This window comes from Prionailurus viverrinus, chromosome B1 (genome assembly GCF_022837055.1).
Source record: "Prionailurus viverrinus isolate Anna chromosome B1, UM_Priviv_1.0, whole genome shotgun sequence".
In the NCBI taxonomy this organism is placed as follows: Eukaryota; Metazoa; Chordata; class Mammalia; order Carnivora; family Felidae; genus Prionailurus; species Prionailurus viverrinus.
In genome coordinates, this window is record NC_062564.1 from 18,695,996 (window position 1) to 18,723,537 (window position 27,542).

Below are 27,542 nucleotides of genomic sequence, written 5' to 3' on the forward strand. Positions count from 1 at the left end.
CAAAAAACCCCCAAAACTATACTTTTATACAAAAATTTATATAATAACAAAGTAAAAGTGATGCCTTCCAATTCTCCAATTCCACTACAGCAGTATGTACCCTTCCATACGTTTTCTTTCCTTTTAAATTTTATTTTACTGTGGTAAGAACTTATAACATGAGACCCACCTTCTTTACAAAACTTGAAGTGTACCATACGCTATTGTTAACTATTGGCACAAAGTTGTGCGAGAAATCTCTAGAACTTCTTTACCTTGCATAACTGAGACTTTATGTCTCTTGATTAACAGCTCCCCATTTTTCTCCTCTCTTGGCCCCTGGCAACCACCCTTTTCCTTTCTGATTCTGAGTCTATTTCTTTTTAAAGATTTTTTATTTTTTTTCAGTCATCTCTACACCCAATGTGGGGCTCAAACTTGCAACTCCAAGATCAGGAGTCACTTGCTCCACCGACTGAACCAGCCAGGTGTCCCTGAGTATATTTTAAAGTAAGATACTTCATGTGAGTGGAACATCCAGTATTATCTTTTTGTGACTGGCTTATTTCATGTAGTATGATGTCCTTGTGTTTCATCCAGTGCTGTCACATATGACAGGATTTTCTTTTTTTCTTTTTTTTAAATTATTTATTTTGAGAGAAAGAGAGAGAGTGAGCAAGGGAGGGGCAGAGAGAGAGGAAGACATAGGATCAAAAGTGGGCTCTGTGAGCCCGATGCGGGGGGCTTGAACTACTCATGAACCATGAGATCATGACTTGAGCAGAAGTCTGAAGCTTAATTGACTGAGCCACCCAGGTGCCCCAGAATTTTCTGTTTTTCAAAGGTGGAATAATATTTCCTGTGAATATATACCATAATATCCTTTATTTTGTCATACATAAATGGACGTTTAGGTTGTTTTCACATGTTAGCTTTTGTGAATAAGGCTGCAATGAACATTGGAACATTAGTACCTCTTCAAGATCTTCATTTATTATTTTTTTTGAAAATTCTTTTACAGTTTATTTATTTTGAGAGAGAGAGGGCATGAGTGAGTGGGGAGGGGCAGAGAGAGAGAGAGAGAGAGAGAGAGTCCTAAGCAGACTTCACACTGTCAGTATGGAGACTGACAGAGGGCTTGACCTCACGACTGCAAGATCATGACCTGAGTTGAAACCAAGAGTTGGATGCTCAACCAATTGAGCCACCCAGGAGCCCCTAATTATTTTTGATGAATACCCAGAAGTGGGATTGTTGGATCATATGGTACTTCCATTGTTAATTTCTAAGAAATTTCCATATTATTTTCCATGGAAGCCTTACCATTTTGTGTTCCCACCAACAGTGTACAATAGTACCAATTTTTCCACATCCTTACCAACACTTGCCTTTTTTTTTTTTCTTTATATATAGTGGCCATCCTGACAGGTGTGAGGTGATATGTCATTGTGGTTTTGATTTATGCTTCCCTGATGATGAGTGACATTGAGCATCTTTCCATACACCTGTAGTTCTTTTGTGTATCTTTTTTAGGGAAATGTCTATTCAAGTCTTTATTTTTTATTGAGCAATTCGGTTTTGTTTTGTTTTTGTTTTTGTTTTTTTTCTATTGATTTATAAGACTTCCTTATGCATTCTGGAAATTAACCCATTCTGATACATGGTTTGTAAATATTTTCTCCTATTCCAATGGTTGCCTTTTCACTCTGTTGTTTCCTATGTAGTGTGGAAGCTTTTTAGTTTGATGTAGTCCCATTTATCTACTGTTGCTCTTGTGGCCCATACTTTTGGTGTCATATCCATGGAATTCCATACTCTCTCTATGCCTTCATGTACACACATACATTACCAACATCTTACAGCATGACCTTATTTTTATAGGAAAAAATACACTTAGAACCTAATTTTTATTATTTATACTTAAATTATTTGTGGGAGCAGAAATGTATTTTCCCTTAAAATCATATAATGGATATCATATCATGTCAGTGTGTATATATTGATCTGTTATTTTTAAAATGGTTATATAGTATTAAGAAGAGTGATTATTTTTTTGGAAGAGCTATTATTCAAAAAAAAATTTTAAGCTCCTTTATTTATTTTGAGAGAGACACAGACAGGGTCAGCAGGGGAGGGGCAGAGAGAGAGAGAGAGAGAGAGAGAGAGAGAGAGAGAATTCCAAGCAGGCTCTGCACTGTCAGTGCAGAGCCCAATGTGAGGCTAGATCCCAGGAACTGTGAGATTGACCTAAGCCAAAACCAAGAGTTGGATGCTTAACTGACCGAGCCACCCAGGCGCCCCCTATTTTAATGTTTATTTATTTTTAAGAGACAGAGCATGAGCTGGTGAGGGACAGAGAGAGTGGGAGACATAGAATCCTAAACAGGCTCCAGGCTCTGAACTGTCAGCACAGAGCCTGACGTGGGGCTTGAACCCATGAACCTTGAGATTATGCCCTGAGCCAAAATCAGATACTTAACCGGCTAAGCCACCCTGGCACCCTGAAGAGCTATTATTTTTAAGTATATATTTATGTAAGTCCTCTTTGTAATTTATGATTAGGTATTTGATGCATGTGTTCCAAATTCTCTTTCCCAGATTGTCATTAAAAAAAATTATTTTAACCTGAAACAAATTTTACCATATATATTAATAAACTAGAATTTAAATAAAAACTTGAAATAAAAGTTATTTTATTTACTTTGCTGTATAAAAGTATTTACTTTTTATTTAAATTTATTAATCTTTTCTTTTAGGGGTGTCTAAGCTCTGAAGCATGCTTTAAAAAGCCTTTTCTAAGTAGTCTATTTTAAATTTCTATGTTACCAATTATTTCCTTTTATGATGTGCTTCATTTTTTTGGACACAATAATTGACCACATATTTAACAAATATGCTCCTTACTTGCTAAATAGATGTGGGGTGATCTAGAACACAAACACATTCAAAAATAAAATAATATAAATAAATGAAGTAAAAAAAAGCAATACAAAGGGAAATAATAGGAGTATAAATTCACGACTAGAGTGGGGAAAATACACACACATACACACACACAAACATACATACATCTGGAACACACATTGGTATAACTTACTAGGTAGAGATCCAACTTTGTCTTTTTCTTCTTTTTTTCCCAGATGGCTACCCTCACTTGTCCCAAACCAGTTGTTGATATGAAATGACAGACATATTTCTAAAATCAGGCTTTCAAGCAGTATGTTTTTCCAATAAGTCCCCATCTAGTCCACTGCCTTCATCAATAAGTAAGCTCTAACCAAATCTTTAAACTTTCTCTTTTTCTGTGTGCTCCAACCCTAATAGCATGTGGATGACAGTTGTGACTGTGGAGACCTTAGGGTGTATCCCTACTGTCACCTCCACAGCAGGAGACAGGTCAGAGAAGAAGCTATTTGAGCTGTTGATCTCAGAAATCATGTCTGACAGTGCAGTGCCCCAAGGGTAGGTGTAATGTATTTTGGGGTGGCTGGCTCACTCTTTGTCTACGAGTTATCTCTGAATTTCTTCATCTATGAACTAAGCTCAGTCAAATGTGTTGTGAGCGATGGTAAAGAAGTCTGCATCCCCAATAATGAGTGTGGCCAGTGATTTCAGATACCTGTCACATCACACCATAATAACAGCTGTCCAATTTCCTTCTGAAATATTCTAGCAATACTCACTGTATTGAGATAACTGGAAAATTTCATCCACTCACAAGTCAACAAATGAGATGCAGTGTAGCGTATGAACAACAGAGGCCCGGTTTCCCAGTCCCAACCTGACTCATGTAGTAAGCAAGTAGTCAGGTGATCAACTCAATTTATTTGTCTCAATTTTCTTCACCATCTATACATGGTAGTTGGACTACATAATTACTTGGTTTCCAGCGAGATAAAAGACTGTGGTTGTATAACAATATAGTTCCTCTGTTTTTTCATTTACAACTTACGAATAAGTTGAGCCCTTGCTATATGCAAATAATTCTTCTAGTCACTGATGAATAAGATATGGTTATTGTATTAAGGAGTTTATTAAAGGAGTTTGCTTAGAAGAGGGACGTGGGATGGAACAGATCAGTGTGACTTTAACTTAGAACATGTCGGTTTCCCCATTCCAAATTGGAATACAGTATCTGTGATGAACCATATATCTACTGAAAGGCTTATTCTAATGGTCCTGGTCAATGTTAAAGGCTCCTTCTGGGTTTGTGTGGGAATAACACACTGAATGTAGGTGGTAGTTCATAAATCCTTTTTCCAGTAAAGGCAGTTAATGTTATTATAGATTTTATTTTTTGCAAGACCCTTACTTAAGACTAACTCCTAAAAAATACTGTGAAGCTGTACCTCAGTTACTAGGCTAGAAGTAATCTTAAGTAGTAGAGAGAAGTTTCATGACCCCAAATTGATGCTTCCTCTCTTTCTATTTAAATTATTATAACTTGCTGTGTTACTTGTTGTTGTTGTTGTTGTTGTATGTTTTTGAAAATTCTCATTTCAGTAATTCACAAATGTTACACAAAGGACATACAATGAAAACATTTGGATTAATAACTTCAAAAGGATGAGTGTTGACTAGGAGGAAGAAAAATGGAGGAAACTTCCAGAAAACTTCTTTTTACAAAAGTTCAAGATAGGAAAACACCCAGCATCTGTTGGAGGTAAGTGGGGAAGAAGAATCAGTGGCAACTGCAAAAATCAGAAAGCAATTAATGAAATAGCATAGGTAATACAGACACATGGATAGTTGCCAACGCTGGCACAAGACAGGGTAAGAACAAAAATAAGGTATAATGAACTCAATGGGAGGGAGAAACTGGTTAGATTCTAAGGAAAAACTTTTAAGTTTGCACTTTTTGGCAGTCAGTGAGCGGGTCGTGGGCCATGACAAGTGCTGCCTCATGAGCATATGGCAATACAGATTTATAGAGTAAGGCACTAATAATCTCAATGGTCACTGGACACCATTTCCATACTAGACATTTAGTTTCACATAGGTCTGAGACTATATGCACATTGGATACCTGTTCAGTAAGAACTGATACGGGGTTGAAGAAGACCTAGTGAAAATAAGTGAATAAAATTACATTTATTCTGAAGTACAGTTTTTTTGCCCCCATTCAGTCCATAGCGTTATGGCCTCTTGAGGCAACTTCCAACAATAATGAGGTTTTGCATGCCTTCAGTGGTGGTGGAGAGGTATCATGGTCTGCAGGGCAGAGCACTAAATATAACTCTGATAATCCATTATACGTTTAAAGTCAGGGAACATTTCAATGGACTTGCTCTCATTTTGTTGGGACGAATAAGATTAAATAAAAGTACACAGTACCTGATTAAGGAGAAAAATATTTTAGGCTTTGGTCAAGCACATAAAAGGGCCTATCAAGAGAAGGGATCAGTATTACGATTTTCTGCCTTCGGTTTCTTAACTAGATTCCATTAGTGGAGTTTTCCTAAATGGGCCATATTTCCAATTCGGATATTATTAGAGATCATTATAACTTAAATCTCTGTAATGGCTCACACCAAATTACCTAACCTTTCAGCTTAAGATCAAGGTCCTTGATTGTTTTTCTGGTGCTATTTACATATAATAGCCTACTCTTGAAGAAAGTCTGAAACAAGTACCCTCCGTATCCAGTATGTTGCTTGCACAGTGAGACATTCCTTAAAAGTCTGGGGTTGATGATGAACCCAGTGTACAAGGGTTCCACGTTAAGTCATAATTGGCCTTTTGTTGGGAGAGTATGTGTCAACTGGTGAAATTAGGCACAGAGGAGAGTAAGAGTTTTTCGTATTAACAACATAGAAACTGACCACCCACCTGTTACTCAAAACAATAGAACCTCAGGGAGGACTTTTCTAATCCCGGAATAGAGGCAGCACCTTGCCTTGATGTCTTTCTTTGTAAAAATGTCTACAGCAGATTTGATGGAGAATCTCAGGGAAGAACTGACCTGTTTCATCTGCTTGGACTATTTCACCAGCCCGGTGACCACTGAGTGTGGGCACAGCTTTTGTCTGGTGTGTCTCCTGAGGAGCTGGGAGGAACACAGTACTCCTTTATCTTGTCCTGAGTGCTGGAGGGCCTTGGAGAGTCCACACTTCCAGCCCAATGAGCGTCTGGGGAGGCTGGCTGGCATCGGCAAACAGCTCCGATCCCAGGTGCTGCAGAGCGAGGGCGGACAAGGCGGCTCTGGGAGAATGCTGGCAGTCGCTAAGGCTTTTTCTGATGAGCAGGAGGGTGTAAACGCTTTCTCAACCCAGTGTCATGGAATAAACAGATTGTATCCCTCCAGTGAGGCTGAGGAGCGTCACAAAGTAAGATTGGCTGCTCAATATAAATCTCAGAACACAAACCACGTTCCATCACTTATGCCCATAATATTCTCTATTGGTGACAATCACGGGTCCTGGTCTCCAGGCACCAGACCCCAAACTTGGTGTGGATCCTGCTTCACTCCTTGTGTTAGGTCCCGCTCATCATATTTTTATTGGTCCTCAAGTCTTCTTCACAACCTGGTGCTCTGCTCATTTGCCACAGAGAATTTGTTTCTATTGCAGGAGAAGCTCCAGGAAATCTTAAATCTTTTGCGTAAAAAGAAAAAGGAAACTCAGGTTGTATTATCCCATGAGAAGGAGAGAGTAACACTGTGCAAGGTCAGTATCTGTCTTACTTTTGGATCTCGTATATGTTCTATGAGGGAGACTAAAGGGATACCTAGTGAAAGACCAGGCAAAAAAGACCAAATTTTCCAATCCCTGTCCTACAATATGCAGTGCCTTTACTTTGGGCTGTGTACCTCTGCTTGTCCACCTGGGAATCCCAAGACTCACTTCAAACAATTTCCCCATCCCCAGGCCTGCTTATTTTCTTTTCTTCTGGATACACCTATACAACTTGGTGGCTACCTCCATTATGGCTCTGATGATAATTATTTAAAATTACAAGTTACAGACAATAGAGGATCAAAAATCAATAAAAAGGAATAGCTCAAATGCTTTGGGGTAAAAAGAAAGTGAAAAAAAAAAAAAGATAAAATAAAGGCCAAATAATAGTTTGGTTTAGTACGTCTAAACAAAAGCTTGATTTAGTCACAGATTTGAACGTGAGCTGTCTTGCAAAGACCTAAATGTTGAGTCACATGTTTAAAAATGTATCTGATTCTCCCAATAAATGGAGTTCTCAAAGCAGAGTATTTGTGATATGTATCTCTATCTCTAGGATGTGATCCTATGTCTGCTTTCATTGGATATTTATTAAATAAATGAATATACACTTTTTTTCATATTTTTGCCCTTGCTTTATTTTGCTTTAAAAAAAATTTTAACATTTATTCATTTTTTGAGAGACAGAGTGAGGGCGGAGGGGCAGAGGCAGAGGGAGACACAGAATCCAAAGCAAGCTCCAGGCTCTGAACCACAGCACAGAGCCCAACATGGGGCTCGAACTCACAGACAGCGAGATCATGACCTGAGCTGAAGTCAGATGCTTAACTGACTGAGCCACCCGGGTGCCCCAATTTTGCTTTTTTTTTTTTTTTAAATCGTGGTATGGATCACCACCTATCATAATTGTTGTTTATATTTTTTTCCCCAGTAGAATGACAGTCTCCTGGGAATAGACATTTTGGTTTTGTTTGCTACTGTATCTATAGCACACATACCCCCTAAAATATCACACTAGCCCCCAACTACTTAATAGAATATGGATTATGTGTCACAGTGGAACTCTAGGACTTTGCTAGGACTAAAAGTCTACACAGGCATTTCTGTCACTAACTTTATTATATTGCTCCCGTGTGTGTGTGCACACATGCGTGTGTGTGGATGGCAGGAAGAGACAAAGGCCTGTAAGCAGGTTGTTGTGTCAGAATATGTAAAAATGCACCAGTTTTTGAAGGAGGAGGAACAACTACAGCTCCAGTTACTGGAAAAGGAGGAAAGGGAGAACATGAAGAAGTTGAGGGACAATGAGATCAAGCTGACCCAGCAAATAAGAAGCCTAAGCAAGATGATTGAGCAGATAGAGTCCACCTGTCAGCGCTCCACTTTAGAATCTTTTGAGGTAAGAATTCTGGGAAAATCAATGCCACAATAACAACAACAACAACATGTCGTAGCCCATAATATTTCAAGCCATGCAAAAATAAGTGTTTATTTACCCAAAAAACTAAGTTCCAGCCCCAACATAGTTTTCCTAAAGAATTAATGTTCGAGGGGTGCCTGGGTGGCTTAGTCCGTTGAGTATCGGACTTTGGCTCAAGTCATGATCTCATGGTTCATGGGTTGGAGCCCCACGTTGGGCTCTGTGTTGACAGCTTGGAGCCTGGAGACTGCTTCTGATTCTGTCTCTCCCTCTCTCTCTGCCCCTCCCCTGCTTGTGCTCTCTGTCTCTCAAAAACAAACATTAAAAAAAAAGAATTAATGTTCCATAGTATAAATACAGTCCTGAAGAGGCAGAGAAAAACAAAACCCAGTAGAACAGCTATCCAAACCAAGCCTGAGGATGACTCCATTTTCTTCTGTGCCTGCCGGTCTGCAACTTCAGCTTCGTTAGTTATTTTGTTTAATGAGCATTTACTATGTGCTGCTGGCACACTACATTTCATCTTCACAGAGACCTGATGAAGTTAAATACTGTTTTATGTACTCTTGGTGATTGTAATCTATCCTGTGGGTTTACAGTAGCTCTTACTTAATAATTCAGACCTCTGGCAGTTAGGTAATTTGCCTATCAAATAGCTAATATGTAGTCGAAACACGGTATTCTGTACTGAGCCCATATTGTTCACTGCCTTTGCTCTGTTGCCTCCCGGAGCTACTACTGCATTCTCTGGGGCCTTTGTAAACGTGGGCTGTGTGAGCCAGCTGCTGCTTCACCTCTGCCTCCCGGATGCCCCCACAGAATGCTATTTAACTTAGTGATTTTCCAGCAAAGCACGCACTCCAACTGCGCACAGGCTTACTCCAGCTCTCCCACTTCCCTTTTGCTGATCTTTGACTCCCTGAGGCACCAGATAACAAGATCGATGGTTTGGCTCTTTTGTCAGCATCAGGTTCTCTTGACCAAGTGTTGATATGAGGAACAGACAAGAGAGTCCAGCCATTAGGAGAACCCTCTCCTGTGCACAGGAACCCACCCTTGGAGGAAGTTGGGGATTTTTTCCCCCTACCCCGTGCTCTCCCACGCAAGGTGTCCTACAGCCATGGAAAGTGGATTCTGTGAAGTTAGAAAGGACTAGATCCCAAATGGATTCTGTCTTTGTTAGAGATCAAAGGGCACAGATACTAACCCTCTTTCTTTTCTCCCCTTAGGATGTGAAAGGAACACTGGAAAGGTGGGTTTCCAGTCTGTGTTCAGTTATGTGAGACACAGGGGTGTGCTGCTGCTACATTTGTCAGGGTGGGGAGGAGAGTGTCCATGCTGTTGGGGAACATCAAGCTGGACCCTCAGCTTGGAACAGGTCCTGCGGGCTGCGCAGGGCAGACAGAGTGACTGTCTCTGCCCTCTTGTAGGAGTGAGCCACTCTTGCTCCAGTGTCCAGAGGCGGCCGCCACGGAACTGAGTCTGTGCCGCATCACTGGAATGAGGGAGATGCTAAAAAAATTCAGCAGTAAGTCAGCCTCGTTTGTCAAACCTCCAGGGATTTGCAGACTGAACTTCAGTGTGTACGAGGATATGCAAGATTGAGCTTTTCGGCAGCTTCCTCTGACAGAATACTCACCATCTGGGTGCCAGGCTTCTAGTGAAGGCGCCGTGAGTCTGTGCGAACCCTCAGGGTGGGCTGAGGCCACAGACCGTCTGGGTTCTGGAGCCGACAGAAGCACACTTGATTGAGGGTTCGCTTACCTGTGTTTTCTAAGGATTCCTGGCACTTCCTTTGTTTGTTTTTACTGTCCCATTTTGTCTATTTCATCCCCTTGCATGCGCACACGCACACTTGCACACACACACACACACACACACACACACACACACACCCCTCCTCAGGGGTTTCTGCATTTCTCCCTCTGTTCTTGTGAGGGTAAAAACTACTTAAATTCTTAATCTCAATGAGGCAACATTCAAGCTATCCTTTTAGAATGCTCTAGATATTTAGGCTAGCTATCGTGAAGAGAATTCAGCCTTCATTTTTAACTTTTATCTTGTTGACAATCTGACCTTCAGAGGAAAGTCTAACGGGCTTTGGATTCAGTAGATACTTGATAAGTGCCAACTATGTACCTGGTACTATGCTATTAAACTCTCAGCTTTCTTATAGTGATAAATAAGACAGGCCTGCCTTTGCTTTTACAGAACTTTCAGTGGAACTGAGGAGACAGACATTAATCTCAAATAATTAGTGATGATTAGAATTTGATCTATAAATAAAAGTATGAAATTACATGGTAGGGGCACTTAATCTTGTCTGAGAGGCCATTGAAAGTTGGAAGCCTCTTCTGTGACCTCCTCTCAGAAGATGGGAAGGAGGGGTCTCTCACTGGTTCACAGTGTACTTATCAACTGGTCACAGGTGGTTTCACTAATCTCACAGGAGGCTGCATTTCAGCATGACATAATGAAAAATGCTGACTGGGAATTGCTATTCCAACACTCAGTAACTTTGTAATCTTGGACAAGTTTCCAAACCTCTGTGAACCTCAGTTTCCACTTTTGTAAAACTGGGAAGGGACACGTGGGTAGCTCAGTTGGTCAAGCGACTGACTTCGGCTCAGTTCATGATCTTGCAGTTTGTGAGTTCGAGCCCTGGGTCAAGCCCCGCGTCGGGCTCTGTGCTGACAGCTCAGAGCCTGGAGCCTGCTTCGGATTCTGTGTCTCCCTCTCTCTCTGCTCCTCCTCCGCTCATACTCTGTCTCTCTTTCTCAAAAATAAACATCAAATAAATAAATAAATAAATACAATGGGGGGGAAATGCCACGATTAAATGAGATATTGTACAGAAAATGGTTGGCACCTAAGGAGAAGTCCAGAAAGGATAGCTGCCTCTATTTCTCTCCCACCCAAACTGAAGAATCAGAAGGAGCCTTGGCTCAACTGAATACAAATGACAGAGTATGCCCCGTGTGGATAAATAGCTCTGAGTTTTAAAGCTATGCTGTAAACAGAAACCTGCTATTCTATTCCATTCCATTATATCAGCGATTCCTCTCTCTCTCCGCTCAGGCAGGCTAAATATCACTGTCCACATGACTCTCTTGTGTTTCTTTTCAGAGATTTGCTCTCAGTGTTTGTGAAACAGCGAGAGAAGGGCTCAGAGATTCTGTTCTCAGTGAAACAAAACTCCTCACCACACTCACCTAAATCATATTTTTAAAAATAGGACTGGAAACTAAGAATTTAATTAAAATTCCACATATGTAAAAGGGTTTTCAAGAATGCGAGGGGTTCATTCTTTTCTCCTCTTGCAGCGGACATAACTCTGGATCCAGCTACAGCCAATGCCTATCTTGTCTTGTCTGAGGATCTGAAAAGCGTGAGACATGGAGGAATCCGACAGCACTTACCCGACAACCCAGAACGATTTGACCAGTCTGCAACTGTGCTGGGCGCTCAGATCTTCACCTGTGGGAGACACTACTGGGAGGTGGAGGTGGGCAACAAGACCGAGTGGGAAGTGGGCATTTGCAAGGACTCCGTGAGCCGAAAGGGCAATCTCCCGAAGCCACCTGGGGACCTCTTCTCACTTATAGGCTTAAAAATTGGAGAAGATTATAGTCTTTGGGTCTCATCACCTTTAAAAGGTCAACACGTCCGAGAGCCTGTGCATAAGGTTGGCGTTTTCTTAGACTACGAGTCTGGACACATAGCGTTCTACAACGTGACAGATGAGTCCCTCATCTACAGCTTTCCTCCAGCCTCTTTCCAAGAGGCTCTCAGGCCGATCTTCTCCCCTTGCCTCCCAAATGAAGGGACGAACACGGGCCCTCTTACCATCTGCTCACTGAACAGTTATGTCTGAGGGACATGCCCCCGAGCCTTCACCAAGGATGAGGTCTAAGACCAACAGATGATTATTAATTAAGATGATTTATGCATTGACACTATCAATATTGGGTGATCTTAAAGGAAAGCCCCTGAAAAGGCTTTCTGTTAACTTGAGCCACAATCAACGGCCAAGTTGGACAATCAACTTTCAACACCATAGAAGGCTGATCAAATCCTGTCTTTGACCAAATTCATTATCTAGACTGTCCCGCATACATGCTGGTCACTGAAAATGTAGAGAAAGAATTAGCCCCTATTATCCCTGATCCCACTGTCATAGGCCAGTTTTATAAATGTATGTCATGTTTTTGAGTGTATTTATTTATTTGACTCTAAAGAACTCTATTTTTTATATTTTTTAATATTTTTAATGTTTATTTTTGAGAGAGAGAGAAAGAGCGAAAGACAGAGCACGAGTGGGGGAGGGGCCGAGAGAGAGGGAGACACGGAATTGGAAGCAGGCTCCAGGCTCTGAGCTGTCAGCACAGAGACTGATGGGGGGTTCGAACTCATAGACAGTGAGATCATGACCTGAGCCAAAGTTGGACACTTAACTCACTGAGCCACCCAGGCACCCTAATAACTCTGCTGTTTGAATGTCTTTGTTCTATGTGCAGAGCTCTGCGTGCTGGGACAAGACTGACTCCTCTGGGTGGGAGGAAGTGCATGGGTTCTCCTTTCCAGGGTTGGTGAGAGGGACTCATGACTCAGCCTCCACTGAAAAGTTGCTTTTCTTTCCTTTCCATGCGGCCTGGAGTATCTGTACTCGGGAAGGCTTATATGTTCAGAATACTGCAAATTTAGGTGTCAATATCATCATTATCTTTCATGTTTACCACAACCACAAGAGGCTGGAACCTTCTGTGAATATGTTTAAAGATCACAGAACAAAGTCTCTATTCAATAAATGTATCAATGCTATAGGTGCCAAATGACTTTACTGAATTTTTTATAAGGTTATTTTATGTGTTTTTGCTACTTGCTATAAGCAAAAGGCTTTAGTCACTGGAAGGTGAAATCAAGTTTACTTATTCCATCCCAACATGTGAGGATTTGGGAGAAAGTTCTGTGAACCGACCTTCTCTTGGCTGCCCATTCTTAGTGCTCCGTCCCTGCAGGTTTTTTGTTTGTTTGAATCCTTCCTTGCTTGCATTGCAGAATGGCACCAATCACAGAGGGTACCCCTTCCTGCCTCTTCCCACTCACAGAAGTCACTGCCCATGTTTTCAATCGCAGACAAGAAAACTGATAGGATTTAACCCTTACACAACTGCATGATTATTAAGAAACATGTTTAACACAGATTTTTGTCTTTAAATTAGAGACTCAGTTGGGCGAAAAATTGATAATTGAATCTGTTAATTAGCATAGACAACCAGAGGGAGGGAGTTAAGTAGGGAGAAAGGATAGGTAACTGGATTTACTGTAAGGTTGGTATCCACCTTTCTCACTCATCTAGATCTGCCTTCTCTTTCAAACCTATGCATTTTTATCTTGTGCCCTCACAGGCATCGGAGCAGATCTGAACTAGACTTTGGGTCCCGAATCGTGCCCTCTTCTGTTCTCTGTGTTTGCTCTTTGCATTTTCACCCTGACACCACATACACTTAGAGTCCAAGAACTCTAGTGATGGAGAACCAATCACACTCTCTTTGAACAATTTGTTCTGTTCCCCATTTTTAATTTTATTACATTTTATTTCTTGATTTATCACCTCAAAAAGCTAAGGAACAAATTATGAATAGCAAACACCAAATATATTTGGTCTACAGCTTTCTCAATTACAAAAAAAAACCCACATTGATTTTTTATAAATGAATATAAAGGTCGTATATTTTAACTTAGTACGCATTACATTAAATTGTGGTGTAAGGTAATAGCTCCTTTTCTTTCCCTTTGTCCCAAAGGGGCTGGTATTATCAAGGAAAACAGCCTACTTTTTCTCCTCTGGCAAAGTCATCCCATGTGGATCATTGTCTGCCCTGGGCCTGCCACTGATCGCCTGTGTGGGGAAGATTGAATCTATACTATTCTTACTCTGCTGACTTTGCATAAACAACCATGAAAAAGTTGCAAAGGCATTTTCACCCAAGGCTTCTGGATATAAACTCCACACCAAACAGATGTGGTGATGGGGATGGGAGGGAGAGTGGGCGGAATGAGCAATTGAGAGGTGCACTCCCTTGCTTGACAAACTCATCCCCTTGTATGAGACCAGGGTCTGGTCTCTTCTGTGCCTCAGCCTTTGAACATCTGTCAGACATTTTCTTAAATGTGAATGGTGTCCCACATGGGACCGATACTCAAGCTACCCTGTTGTCTCTTCTACTGACTCCTTCTCTCCTTCCCAGATCTCTTTCTTCTACCCTTCTTGAGTGGAAAATTTCCCCAGGGGGCTAGCAAGTCACAAGTAGCCTCTTGTCGTGCACATTGCCAAAATGGAATCCGGAAACATGGCCATGTCCCTCTCTAGACGTGAGCTAGAGGAGAAGGGGTGTGTCGAGTTGTGAGGGCAGAGGACATCAAGAGTGATCTTCCATACAAGGTTGCAATTTGATTTATTCATTTTTAAAAAAAATTGTCTTGACTTGTCCTAGAGTACCTTAAAAATAAAATATTATACATCTTTTGCCCTGAGATCTAATTTACCAGTAAAACTCCTTTAGCTCTTCAGATGAGGTCTCTATATACCCTCCTGCCCTAATTACCCCTCCCCCAACAATGTAACTTTGACCTATTATGCTCCCAGTACCTACGTGGGCACCTTTTGCTTTACTAGGCCCTCTTACTGACTTAAGTCAGCGATGTGCCCAATCAACCTTTCTCAACTCTTGAATTTCTCCCTGTGCATATACCTTAAAGATGTGGGAACAGAATAATAGTAGGCCCCAGTAGGAAAATTGCAGAATGATAAAATGTACAAAGGCTAAAATTTTAAAAATTGCATAGGATCTCACTATACAGAGATTACCAATGCTTATATTATGGTGTGTGTCTTTCTAGTCTTTGTTTTTTTTCTATGCATATATATTTTAAGCCACATGAAAATTAATTATCTTAATATTCTATTGTGAGCGTCTTTCTTATATTTCTTAAGAATAAGACTTTTTCATCCCTAAATATATAAGCATGTATTTTCTAAGAATTAGCATATTTTGTTAAATTACATCTATCATATAAACATTTAATAAATGATATTATTTGGTAAGTAGTCCATATTAAAAGTTTCCTAATTAGCCTTGTAGTGTTCGTTATAGCTGTCTTCCAGTATCCAGGAATAATAAAGGATCATGCATTAAATGCAATTGTCTTGGAAACTATGATTTTTAATGGCAGTAAGATGTCATTATATGAATGTCCCTAAGTTATTTAATCATTCCCCCACTGGGACATTTGGATTGTTCTCCACTGGTAGCTATTATAAACGACACCACGATGAATGCGCATGTATATAAACCTCTGGGTGTATCTCTAATTATTCACCAATGTCTCCTGCAGGCAGGAGAGCCGCCTGTGGATCCTGTGGGCATGTTTGCAGGTTATACACTCCCCTACAGAAGTTTTATGTGCGCGGCAGGTAGTCTGGAAGGTTTTGCTCACTGGCATTTCCACACTGAAGATGCAGACACACCGTTTTGAGACAAGTGAGAGAACATGTTTCCCCCTGCCCTATGGTCTTGCCAGAAGCACTGCATTTATTTAAAAAACAAAACAAAAACAAAAACCTACCCTGGGAGAAATTGGGCGGTAGTGCTTGGGCTTTGAAATACACAGCCCTTAGCTGGAACATTCAACTTTACCGCAAGGTAACTGTTTCCCACTTTGACAAATTCTTTTAACTCTCTGAGCCTTTGTTTTCTCAAAGATATGAAAAATAGCTATGTGTTATGATGATTATGTGAGAACACAGAAAAACAATTATTCCATGGTGTATGATGAATTTTTGTTAGTCTCCCCCCACCTTCTTTTTCCTCAATTTACACAATATGTCAATTAAAATTTTTTTTTAATGTTTATTTATTTTTGAGAGAGAGAGAGAGAGAGAGAGAGAGAGAGTGTGTGTGTGTGTGTGTGTGTGAGCTGGGGAGGAGCAGAGACAGAGGGAGACACAGAATCCAAGCAGGCTCCAGGCTCTGAGCTGTCAGGACAGAGCCCAACGTGAAGTTCGAACCCATGAGCTATGAGATCATGACCTGAACCAAAGTCGGACTTCCAACCGACTGAGCCATCCAGGCACCCCACAATATGTCAATTTTGCAATTTGTCATAAAGCCACAGAAAGCCACAGAAAACTTGTGTGGAATATGGAAAACATTGGCACCAAAATCTTTGAAATATTTTTAAGGTAGGTGTCACTATTTTAGGGAAAAGTGTTAACATAAAATTCAATTGAAGAAAAAGAAAACCTAGATCTATGGATTGTTTTCTTATCTTTCATGAAAGTCCTTTTGACCTTCACACTTGTGAATATATATTACCTAATTTTAACAGTAAATTATATTTTGTGTATTGTTTTATTTGAGAGAGAGAGAGAGGGAGGGAGGGGTGAGGGACAAAGAGGGAGAGGGAGAATCCTAAGCAGGCTCCATACTCAGCACAGAGCTGGATGCTTGGAGCTCAGTCCCACCACCCTGGCTGAGGTCATGACCTGAGCTGAAATCAAGAGTGGGACACTTAATCGAATGAACCAGCCAGGTATCCCTAAAAGTAAATTAATATTAAAATTATAAAAATAGAACTACCGTATGATCCAGCAATCACACTACTAGGCATTTACCCAAAGAATAAAAGAACACTAATTCAAAGATACATACACTCCAACCTTTATAAAAGCATTATTTATAAGAGCCAAATTATGGAAGCAGCTCAAGTACACACACCCACCCACACACACACACACACACACAATGGAATATTATTCAGTCTTAAAAAACAATGAGATCTTGCCATTTGCAACAACCTGAATGGAGCTAGAGAGTATAATGCTAAGCAAAGTAGGTCAGCAGAGAAAGACAAATACCATATGATTTCACTCATATGGGGAATTTAAGAAACAAATGAACAAAGAGGAAAAAAGAGACAAATCAGGAAACAGACTCTTAATTATAGAGAACAAACTGATGGTTACCAAAGGGGAGGTGGGTGGGGAGTCAGGTTAAATAGATGATGGAGATTAAGGAGTCTTGCCGAGATGAGTACTGGGTGGTGTATGGAATTGTAGAATCACTGTATTGTACACCTGAAACGAATTTAACACTGTATGTTAATTACCTGGAATTAAAATAAAAACTTAAAAAATAAATGCATATAATATGAATAGGAACTTAATAAAAACAAAAACTAAAGTGGTAATCTCATTTTCATTCCTTGGGAACCTCACACCTTTGCTCTGGGCTCTGAGGCCCTGGTAAGAACTTGGCTAATCATTAGCTCTGCCAGCACTCGGAGCACTGCACCCAGAAGGACGGCGATGCTCAATGTTCTTCCAATAGATTACAGGTGTTCTAGACACAGCCTGTTATGTTAGCCTTTGGGTGAGGCTTAGAGTAGTCACCACCAGCTGTGAATATCTTCCTCCTTTTAAAACATGTTAGATGTGTTTTTAAAAAATCATAAAAACATGTTATAAACATAGAACACCTTATAAAAACATGTTAGATGTGTGTCACAACATGGAGAAGTTTGGGAAGCATTGCCCCTCCCCCACTGTAGGCATCTATAAATAACCTGACTGTGATAAATGACTCACTTACCTGGAATTTCCTGTTAACAGCTTTCTTATTGACAGCTGACAGGAAGGAACCCGCTTTTGCAAGGCCTGAAGCTTATACAGATGAGGGGAGTGATCTATAAGACAAAATGATAAAAAGTTACAAAGTCTAACATTAGGTCCGGGGGTCTTAGAGGGTCTCTGACAATAAGCTGCAGTTTACCTATTTTCATGGTGTGTCTGCCTCTGGGTTAGCAGGATGCAAGTACAAAAGACAGGGGCAATAAAGCCAGGCCTCCTACGTTCGCATACTGGCTACACCACTTCCTAACTGTACCGCCCTGGGCAGGGTGCGTACTCCCCCGGGCCTCACTGTCCTCATCGGCAACATGGGCCTGGCAGCCTACCTGCCTCACGGGACTGTTGCAGCAAATGGCAGAACACGCGTGTTTAGAACACCGCCTAATTCAAGGGATAACCGCGCAATAGATGCTAATCATGAATAGGTCCTTCCTAAACTCTGGCATCTCTGTTAGCCAGACTCTGGACTTTTGAATACTGCCTTCTGCGGCTCCATTTCCTACAGTTCTGACCATGGGCTTAGAATATCTGAGTTCAGAAGACTGCCTTTTCCTACTTGCCTTCTTGCCCTTGAGGTCCTAATCTTGATGGAAACTCTACCTCAAAGCATATTGCTGGTCCTTTGCATTCCTAATTCCAGGCCTCACTCCTTATCCCTTAGGAAGTTTTCCTAAAAATTCTTGAGCATTTCAAATATTGCCTTCTATTTAACTCACTGACTCTTCCAGTTGGTGATTCAAATTCTCAACTCTTGTGAATTGTAAGTCACAGCATTCCGAGCCGGTATTGTCTTTCTGGGTCGTGCTTTTAGACAATGATGGTGGGTGCACAGGTTCTTCAAAAGGAAGTTCTTCCTCCCCCAGTACTGTTTGACTTCGTCTTGGTGAGGGGCAGCCTCTCTTCACAGAGTGCCTGAGTCTTCTGGCACCATCCAGATGGGAAACAAATGTCCAGGGTGCTCAGAAGAGACAGATTTCCCACTGTGTGAGGAGTGTGAATGTGTGTGGGGGGGTGTGGTATGTTGTATGTGGTATGTTAGGTAGGTATGTATGTGTATGGGGACGTGAGTTGTGTATGTGTGTGATGTGTGTGTCGTGTGTGTGTGTGTGTGTATGGTATGTAGCATATGTGGTGTGTGACGTGTGGTACGTGTGGTGAGGGGGGGTGGTGTAGGGAGAGTCCTGGGGAAAGCTGAGTTTCTCCTCAGAGTCTCTTCTCTGCCCCCCTTCTTGACTTCAAAGTGTGCCCTCCCCTTCAAGTTATCACTCTGTCTTCCTCGGTGCTCTTCCAATTCTCCGGTTTCTTGGAAATGAAGAATGGGCTCTGTAAACCTGCTTCGGGAAGAGAATCTCATCAGGGGTTTCTTGGACTCTGTTTCTGCAGTCGGAGGGCGGGCGTAAAAGATGAGAAGAGCTGCTGAATGCACAGAGCAGGGCCAGACTGATGCTTGGTGATTTTGCCCCAACACACATCTGCTTTCCTGCAGAAGAAGTCAGAGAGCTCTCAAGGCTCATCAGGAGGGATTCACGCTGCTTCTACATACATCCTATTTATTGTATAACTAGCCCTTTTATATTAATGGGCATCAGTCAAAAGTCAGTTTTAAGTAATATAAATATTGAGAACAATATGATACTGCGTACAACACTCTAAGCTTTGCATTTAAAGTCTAAATCTCTTTTTTGTTTAAGGTCTGCACACTATCTTAGGAAATAATGTAAGATTTTTCCTTTCTTCTCTTTGCATGCATCTGAAAAACTGTTACACTCAGTTAAAATTTTATTAGACATTTTAAAGAGTAACTGTGAAAGTGTTGTCTCTTTTGAGGTGCTGGAAATGTTCTGTGCTTATTTGATTACATCTTGAGTTCCGTTTGTGAAAATACATTGAACGGGAAATTTATATGTCTAATTTCTGTATGTAAATTGTACTTCAGTAAAAACTTTCAAATAAGTGGCTGCCTTTTATTGCAGATTGGGTCCTCGTCTGCAGGAGCAGATGCTGAGTAGGAGTTTTGCATGAGGGTTCCTTATTTTTTTAGGACATGCAGTGGAGATAAGATTCTTCCTTTCTTTCTTCCTTCCTTCCCTTCTTCCTTACCTACTTCCTTCCCTTTTTCTCCCTTCCTTCCTTCCTTCCTTCCTTCCTTCCTTCCTTCCTTCCTTCTCTTTCTTCCAGTATTAAAACCATGAATTTTATTTTCCAAGTGGTGAAATTACATGTTTCCATGAATTCTCTTGTAAAATACCCCTATTTCCCTGTTCGTCTCTTTCTTTCCTTTTTTCCTTTTATTTTTCTTGTGGTAAGAACACAACAAGAGACTTTTCAGTGTCCAATACACTGTTGTTAAGCATAGGCATGATGTTGCACAGCAGACCCCTAGAACTTATCCATCTTATCTAACTGAAGCTTTATACTTGCTGATTAGCAACTCCTCTTTTTCCCCCTCTCTCAGGCCATGCAACCGGCATTCTGCTCTCTGCTTCTCTGAATCTTATTAAGGCATTTTCAATGGAGGGGAAGGAAGCAGAAATATGCAGAGGAGGAAGTCTAGGTGAATGCAAGCCCAGTGTCAGGCTGCCTTGGCCATGCACAGGAGGAATGCTGGAGCTAAAATGGCCTTTTAGACTAGAGTCATCTGGAGTCAGACTGAGTTGGCTCAGGCTTTATGCACTGCCATTGATGTGATATGTCACTGCATGGGAGTGCCCTTGAGCTAGGTGGCTCTCTGCTGCTGAGCCATTTCTTGAAGATGGCCGTAGCCTATCTGTCCATGATACTCCCAGCAATAAGGACAGTGAGATTTTTCTATGCTGAGGGATCTACGAGATGCATCAAAATGTCCATCACAACAAAGCTGGAGACTAGGACCTGAATAGGAAAGGGGGAAGAACAGGATTCTGTTTGACTTTCATTTTAAAGCTCTCTATTTTCTAATTAACAAAAATTCATGTGGATTCATTTCTTCAACTCAATAAATTAAAGTAGTATTTGACAAGTCCACACAGTAGAATCATTACTTTAATATCACATACAGCACACAATTCTTCTGCCCGTATACGTTTAAATGCGGGCTTGTTATTCCAAATGGAAATGTAAGTGTTCATGAGTGTGTTGCTTTATTTCAATATGAGTCTTCCACAAAATGCTCTTTCCCTGGATTTTACCTTTGTCTTATTTTATTCAGTATTTGGTTTACGTACTACTCTTTACTTTCACTTCCATTTATGATTTATCATCTTATTTTAGACATCAGCTTTTTAAAAAATTGATGGACTGACTTCTTCTACATGCTTTTGGTCAACTTTATCAAATTCATTGTTCCCATGGTTAGCCTTTTTTAGGTAAGAGCATTCATACAGAAACAAGTTTCAGTGGGGGAAAGAAGTCTGCAAGGGATGGCGTCCATGAGAATGTACCCTGAAGACCGCTGATCATAGGGTGTGTGATTGACCAAGGGCCTAGTTGCTGAGCTTTGAAATCCATCACACCATCTGCATAAGCCAGGCCTCTGATGGCCAATTTCTCTGACGGCCGATTCTGGCTGGCCAAAGCCATCATCCAAACTTCCATCCAACCCTCTTTCCCTCTCTCCTTCACTTTGAGGTGCAGCCTTAGCATGATTCCCTCCCTGTTTCCCTTACAAAGAGGTGTGCTGGATCCCACTTGGCTGGGACTGGCTCAAGAGGATCAAGTGCATCTCTTCTCAACTTGGGGTTCAGGGACACCATGTTGATAGTGTGAAACGGGCTAAAGTGGGAGTGATTACATCAAGTAATACACAAACATTACAAATCAGGTCTTTTTCTCATAGAGACCTAGTTGATGAATAATTATCTGCATACTATTGGCCTCGTCAGCATTCCTCATAAAATTCCTGCACATTTAATTATCTTTGGCGTCTGCTTCCTGGAGTACCCATATTAACAAAAAAGGGGTGAGGAGAAAAGATAAAATCAGTTTTGGACATACTGATACAATGGAGAGGAATCTTGAGATTCACCAAGACCATCAAAATAAGATTTCTTTCTCCAGTAGGAACATTATCATCAGCTAAGGCTAAGTTGTTCCCTCAGGAACTAAAGCTTAGGATATTGGCTTTTAGCAAAAATAACTCTAAAGGTTGAGGTAGTGCACCTTTTCTAGCTTTGTGGCCTCTAAAACCTTCTAAATCTGACCTAGCTTCCAGGTTTTCTGTTCTAAAAATTCTTCACTGGGATGGATATTATTTTTTCCTTAAATATATATATATATATATATATATATATATATATACACACACATATACATATATATATTTTTTTACTTTTCTCACTTCATTTATCACGATAAGCCAAACTTTTCTCAACTGTCCCTCTAGTTCCAAATTTTTACCATCTCTCTTTACTTGAAAATCGCCAGAATCTTTTCTTCTTCTTCTTCTTTTTTTTTTTTTAAAGCTAACCTATTACAAGTCAATTTATGAAATTTGCCTTCCTTTTTCTCAGGTTGTCTAGCTCCAAGTCTGCAATTTTTAACCATTATCTTTTGTTGCAGAAGAAAAATATCCTTCATATACTGAATTTACAAAGCTATGATTATTAACTCTTCAAGAGTTGGACAAATAATTTGATTTAGTTTTTTCTATTAGCTCCTACAGGGAAGAGGCTAAGAATAACTCTTTAAAAAGAGCAAGCTGTGGAAGACACATAATCTACCTAGTAGGGCCTTAGCATTGTGCTGCTGGAAATCAGATTCTACTCTATGTACCTCTTCTAATCTTTACCACCTGTACCTTTCACTTTATGGGCACTATCTTGGTTCTGTGTTTGGGTTTAGATCCTTACCCTTTCCCTGGAAGCTTGGCCCCTTGAGGATTATACCCTGGCTTTCTTCCCAAATGGCTAATCATTCCAGCTTAGGGCTTAGATAAACAAGTCCACCAAGATATGCTGAGCCATTGCTAAACACACTTTTTTAGTGTGTTTATGAGATCAAGACAAAACTAATACTTGTGAGATAATTTCTATGCATATGTATTTTATCTATAATAAGATATTCTCTTAGATAATGTATCCCAGATGAAAATAATTTCTCACATTTATTAAACACCTATTATAGGCCAACTACTGTGCAAAATATTTCCACAGCTTATAGAGGTTGAAGAAGTTGCCCAATGCCCCACATCTGTCAAGAGGAAGAACTAGATGTCTAACTGGGTCTATTAACTTCAGAGCCTATTTTTTAACCATTGGGTTGTATTATTCTTCCATAGAAATTAGCCAGGTGAAGGAGCCCGTTTATTTAACCGAGCACTGGAGTGCAAAGAAGAATGTGGTACACGGATATGAAAAGAACAGTGAATCTTTTGAGGTTTATGGGGAGAAATCAGTTTTGCTACCAGATTGAGGCTTACAAAGGATTTTTACAGTGATCATCATACACATAATAACTACTGTCATATATATAATTTGCAACTGAAGTTGTAAGACAGCATCACTTAATTCTAGCAAAGGCTGAAGATCAAGAACATAGGGTCAAGTGTTGAGCTTTAGAAGAAATTCACCGGTTAGCTTAAAGAAGCGGCAGACCAGGAAGGTGGAAGAATGTCAAGTTAGGATCTGTTGCAACAGCATCGGAAGCAACACAGTGGCCACTGGAATACCGGTTACTACGGTACTATTTTAATGTAAATAATTCATCTGGAAATAATCTCTAAGAGAAAAAAATTACAAGTGGGAAGGGATAACATGTTATAATCGACTCTTTTTTTCCTTCTCAAGTCTGAATTTCCTTCCTCTCCTTCTCCATTCTGCATTTGGTTAACCAGCACAGGTGAAAAACATGTATTTATTTTGGGGGGGCACAAAATATAAGATGCTAAAATGACCACAAAGTTTTGTCATAAAACTGAGGATCATTATAGTAAAATCTCATGTTCTTGGCTATTACATAATCAGAAGATACCAACAATATTTCAAACCTAGTATCAGTACTTTGGATCCTGAAACAACCAATAGTTTTCTCAATATGGCTGAGGATTTTCCAATTGGCAGATGGAGATGTCCATCAGTATGTTCTAGACACTCTGGTACAATTGGATACAGTGTCAACATCTCGGGTTGTATACATTTACCTTTAGAATATTAATAGCAGGTGCTGGATCAAGACCACCCTAAGTAGGACCTGATGGGAAATCATAAGAAATCAATCAATAGAAAAAATAATCCCCAGAATTTATAAGAATGGATTTTATACATGCTTATTATTTTATGAAAATAAAATAAAAGGCCTTTAAAAAGGTCTTTTTAAGAAGACTCAAGATTATTTTTGTGTTTTCCTTCCTTTTTTTTTAAATTTTTTTTTAACATTTATTTATTTTTGAGACAGAGAGAGACAGAGCATGAATGGGGGAGGGGCAGAGAGAGAGGGAGACACAGAATCGGAAGCAGGCTCCAGGCTCTGAGCCATCAGCCCAGAGCCTGACGCGGGGCTCAAACTCACGGACTGCGAGATCGTGACCTGAGCTGAAGTCGGACGCTCAACCGACTGAGCCACCCAGGCGCCCCACCTTCCTTTTTTTAATTAAAAAAAATTCTTTGTACGTTTAATTACTTTGAGAAAGTATGGGACTCAGACCCATGAACTGTTACATCACAGACTGAGCCAAAGTCAGGTGCTTAACCAACTGAGTCACCCAGGCACCCCTTGCCTTTTCCTTCTATTGAGATCTACATAGGGACAGCTTCCGGACTTCGAATTCCTGTACTTTACCTGACAGCAAAAAACAAACAAACAAACAAAACCTCCCCAAAACAAAAACTGTTGGAGAAAGTTGGTAATTAAGAAACTTACTGTTAGGTGACTGAAAACAGAGGCAAGGAAAACAATTTTGTCAATTTGGGTCAAAGCTGACCAGCTGGTTGTTTTGCATGCTAATGAAGATTCAATGAGAGAGGGTAAAAAAAAAAAAATCAATGAGCTGAAAGGCCATCTTATTTAAACTAAGAAACCCACTCAAAAGTTTGTGGACAAATTCCCTCTTTCTAATAGAAGTAATGAAATCTCGTTAAATCAACAGATGCTAATTTTGAGTCAGTGATCGCATGAGCCAAGGCTGTGATAGCAGCTCAAAGAAAGGCCAAGTGTTTAACAAAGACACCTCAAAATACGATGGATTACAGAGTAGAGAATTTTACCTTTCTCTCAGGCAACAGTCCTTAGTTAACAAAGTGATCTCTGCTCCAGAGAGTCACTCAGGGATCGAGGTCACTGGTGCAGGACTGAGGCTGCCACCCTCAGCCCGCGGCTTCCAGGTTAGTTTCAGCCACAAGAGTTTTAAGCCAGTGGGAGCCTGGGGTCACGGAAAAGTTGCAGTTCAGAGCAAGAGATGGACCTTGCATCATGTAACATGGCAGCTTCACATCCATCCTCGGGTCAGAATTCCCTACACATTGGTCCCGCCTGTCTGCAGGGGATGCAGGGAGTTCTGTGTAGCCACGTGCTCAGAGAGAACACATCTGGGGGCGACCAGCGGTTTCTCCAGCACCTGTACTAAAACTTAACCTCAGTGTTCCTGGCTGATAATTGGAAAATCATACAGGTTTTCAATTCCCAATCACCTTTGGGCTAAATATGTTTCAGAAGTCAAGATTTTTGCTTTGTAGATAAGCAATTAGTTACGCACACTCTGAGTTGGGAAGCACCCCAGTGGGGTTTGAGACAATACCTCTTTAAGCAAATCAATGAATATTTCTGTGGTGTAATGCAAGATTATTCATGGTAAGTGAGATGAATATGACGAAAAGTAACCTCCTGGCAGTGCATGCCAGGTTTTGCCTTCATATAAGTTTGCATCAAGCTTAGGGAAAATACTTTTAGCTTTGAGCTTTGAAATTGTGGATAAGGATTTGTGGACCTGAGTTAATAGAAAGATCATGCAATTTAAGCAGGATTGAAGTAATTTGAAAGCCAAAATTTTAAAGCAGTGATAATGGCAAGAGGTCAAAAAATTCTTATTTAAGTTCTGTCCTTTACTTTTTTTTAACTGATTTATTTATTTTGAGAGAGACAGAGAGAGTGCAAGCGAGGAAGGGGCAGAGAGAGGGGACAGAGGATCCACAGCAGGCTCTGGGCTGAGAGCAGAGAGCCTGATGTGGGGCTCAAACACTCGAACCGAACCGTGAGATGACCTGAGCCAAAGATGGAAAGTTAACCAACTGAGCCATTTAGACGCCCCTTAAGTTCTGTCCTTTAAAGTTATGGTTCCTCATATCTACATCTATTTTTGTGGCAACTACACCTAAAACAAATGACAGGATGACTTAGAAGTTCAGGAATGTATAATTGAAACAGGTGCTAGGCCCAGAGCAATAAGGCTAAGGATGTTGGATATGATGACAGGGAAGGAGGAAGGCTGGGGGACCAGAAAGGGGGAATCTCTGCTCTCTGGGAAAAATGTCTAAAGTGGCTCCTTTAAGAAAGTAAGGGAATATATTGGCATTGTGGTTGTTAAGATAATGAGCAGAACACAGAGAAAGCAGCATGAGTGCCAAAGAAGGCAGTCAATAAATGGCACTAAAAATACCGTTTCTCTCTCATCCAGGATGGACTCTCTCCTCAGCTTGACCCCAGTATGTCTCCCTATTAGGTTAGAACCACTAGACCTTGCCTTCAAGCGCTGCCCTGCACTTTCCTTCTTCCCTCCACTCCCCCCCACTTTTTTTTGGCAAAAGAAACCCACACTGGACACACTATCACTTGGGCTTGCTAACTGTCCCTTAGTGCACACTGGCACTGGGGTGCTCATTTGCTTCTCTGCAGACACTACCACTTCTTATTTATTCTCAAGAAAAAATGGTTCAGGCACAGAAGTCTCCTGTAACAGATGTTTGTGCATGATCAATGCTAGAAGTACACATTTGTTACCTCTCTTCTGGATGCTCTCAACTTTTCTCAGGGCACCATGACTGAGAAGTGAGAGTGGGAAAATCGCTAGGCAATGAATAGCATCACTTGAGGGAGTCTTAAGGATTTTCTAAGGAGAACTAGTAGTTGGGTTGAACTTGTCCTGCACACATATCTGTAATGTCTACACTGAAGCTCTTATCAAAGAAGGGAATTCAAAAAGTAGACGTGAGGCTCACAGCAAAATTGAATGGAAAGTACAGACATCTCTGTCTGTATATATCCTTTGCTGCCCACACAGGTACAACTTCCCCCATTATCAACATCCCCTACCACAGTGGTATATTTCCTACCGTTGATGAACCTACCTTGACAATGTTACCATCAGTCAAAGTTCATAATTTACATTAGGGTTCACTCTTGGTGTTATATAATCTATGGGTTGGAACAAATAAGTAATGATATGTACCCACTAATGTACTATCATAAAGAATCGTTTCACTGCCCTAAAACCCCTCTGTGCTCTGCTAATTCACCCCTCCCTCCCTAAACACTAGTGACCACTGATCTTTTTTCTGGGTCCCTAGTTTTGCCAATTCCAGAATGTTAGACATTTGGAATCATGTACTAATTTTATTTAGAATCATATGGTATGCCGCTGGAATTTTTTGGACCAAGAATTCAGGGGAACTTTCCTTTACCTACATTTTCTCCTGTGTCTCTGTGAGACATCTTTACAATCTCTTCTTGATTTTGCCTTAAAATAAGGGAATGAATCCTAGTTCTCACCATCTGTCTAGCAATACCCAAAGATGCCAGACAACTGAAAACAACTTCTGTTTAATAGCTTGATAAGCTCCTATCCTTTGGCGTGTCTCCCCCAGGAGGATCT

General features: G+C 40.7%; 2 protein-coding genes across 10 annotated transcripts in view; one reads left to right on the forward strand and one right to left on the reverse strand.

Moving 5' to 3' along the window:
- Window positions 1-27,542, reverse strand: part of TRIML2 (tripartite motif family like 2) — a 212,908-nt gene that overhangs the window by 33,590 nt on the left and 151,776 nt on the right. For 7 of the 8 annotated variants that reach the window (XM_047857293.1, XM_047857301.1, XM_047857302.1 and 4 more), the window contains exon 3: window positions 17,727-17,820. The gene's annotated coding sequence lies outside the window, so the exon portion shown is untranslated. Of the gene's footprint in view, window positions 1-5,941; window positions 6,005-17,726; window positions 17,821-27,542 lie in introns of those variants that run through there. The other variant, XM_047857294.1, reaches the window with a different exon arrangement.
- On the forward strand, window positions 5,778-12,252 carry TRIML1 (tripartite motif family like 1). Of its 2 annotated transcripts, none has more exons than XM_047857291.1 (6): window positions 5,778-6,305; window positions 6,549-6,644; window positions 7,822-8,052; window positions 9,303-9,325; window positions 9,504-9,601; window positions 11,397-12,252. In XM_047857291.1, the coding sequence occupies exons 1-6, from the start codon at window positions 5,880-5,882 to the stop codon at window positions 11,945-11,947; spliced, it is 1,425 nt and encodes a 474-aa protein (XP_047713247.1). In that variant the 5' UTR covers window positions 5,778-5,879; the 3' UTR covers window positions 11,948-12,252. The 2 variants fall into 2 exon arrangements, with proteins under 2 accessions (XP_047713247.1, XP_047713248.1); XM_047857292.1 differs by having other exon boundaries at window positions 5,778-6,149.

Bases quoted from the DNA above. Each gene is read 5' to 3' on its own strand.
- TRIML1 (XM_047857291.1), top strand. From the start codon at position 5,880: ATGTCTTTCTTTGTAAAAATGTCTACAGCAGATTTGATGGAGAATCTC. The intron at 8,053-9,302 runs GTAAGAATTCTG...TTCTCCCCTTAG, and splicing joins CCACTTTAGAATCTTTTGAG to GATGTGAAAGGAACACTGGA. The intron at 9,602-11,396 runs GTAAGTCAGCCT...CTCCTCTTGCAG, and splicing joins GATGCTAAAAAAATTCAGCA to CGGACATAACTCTGGATCCA.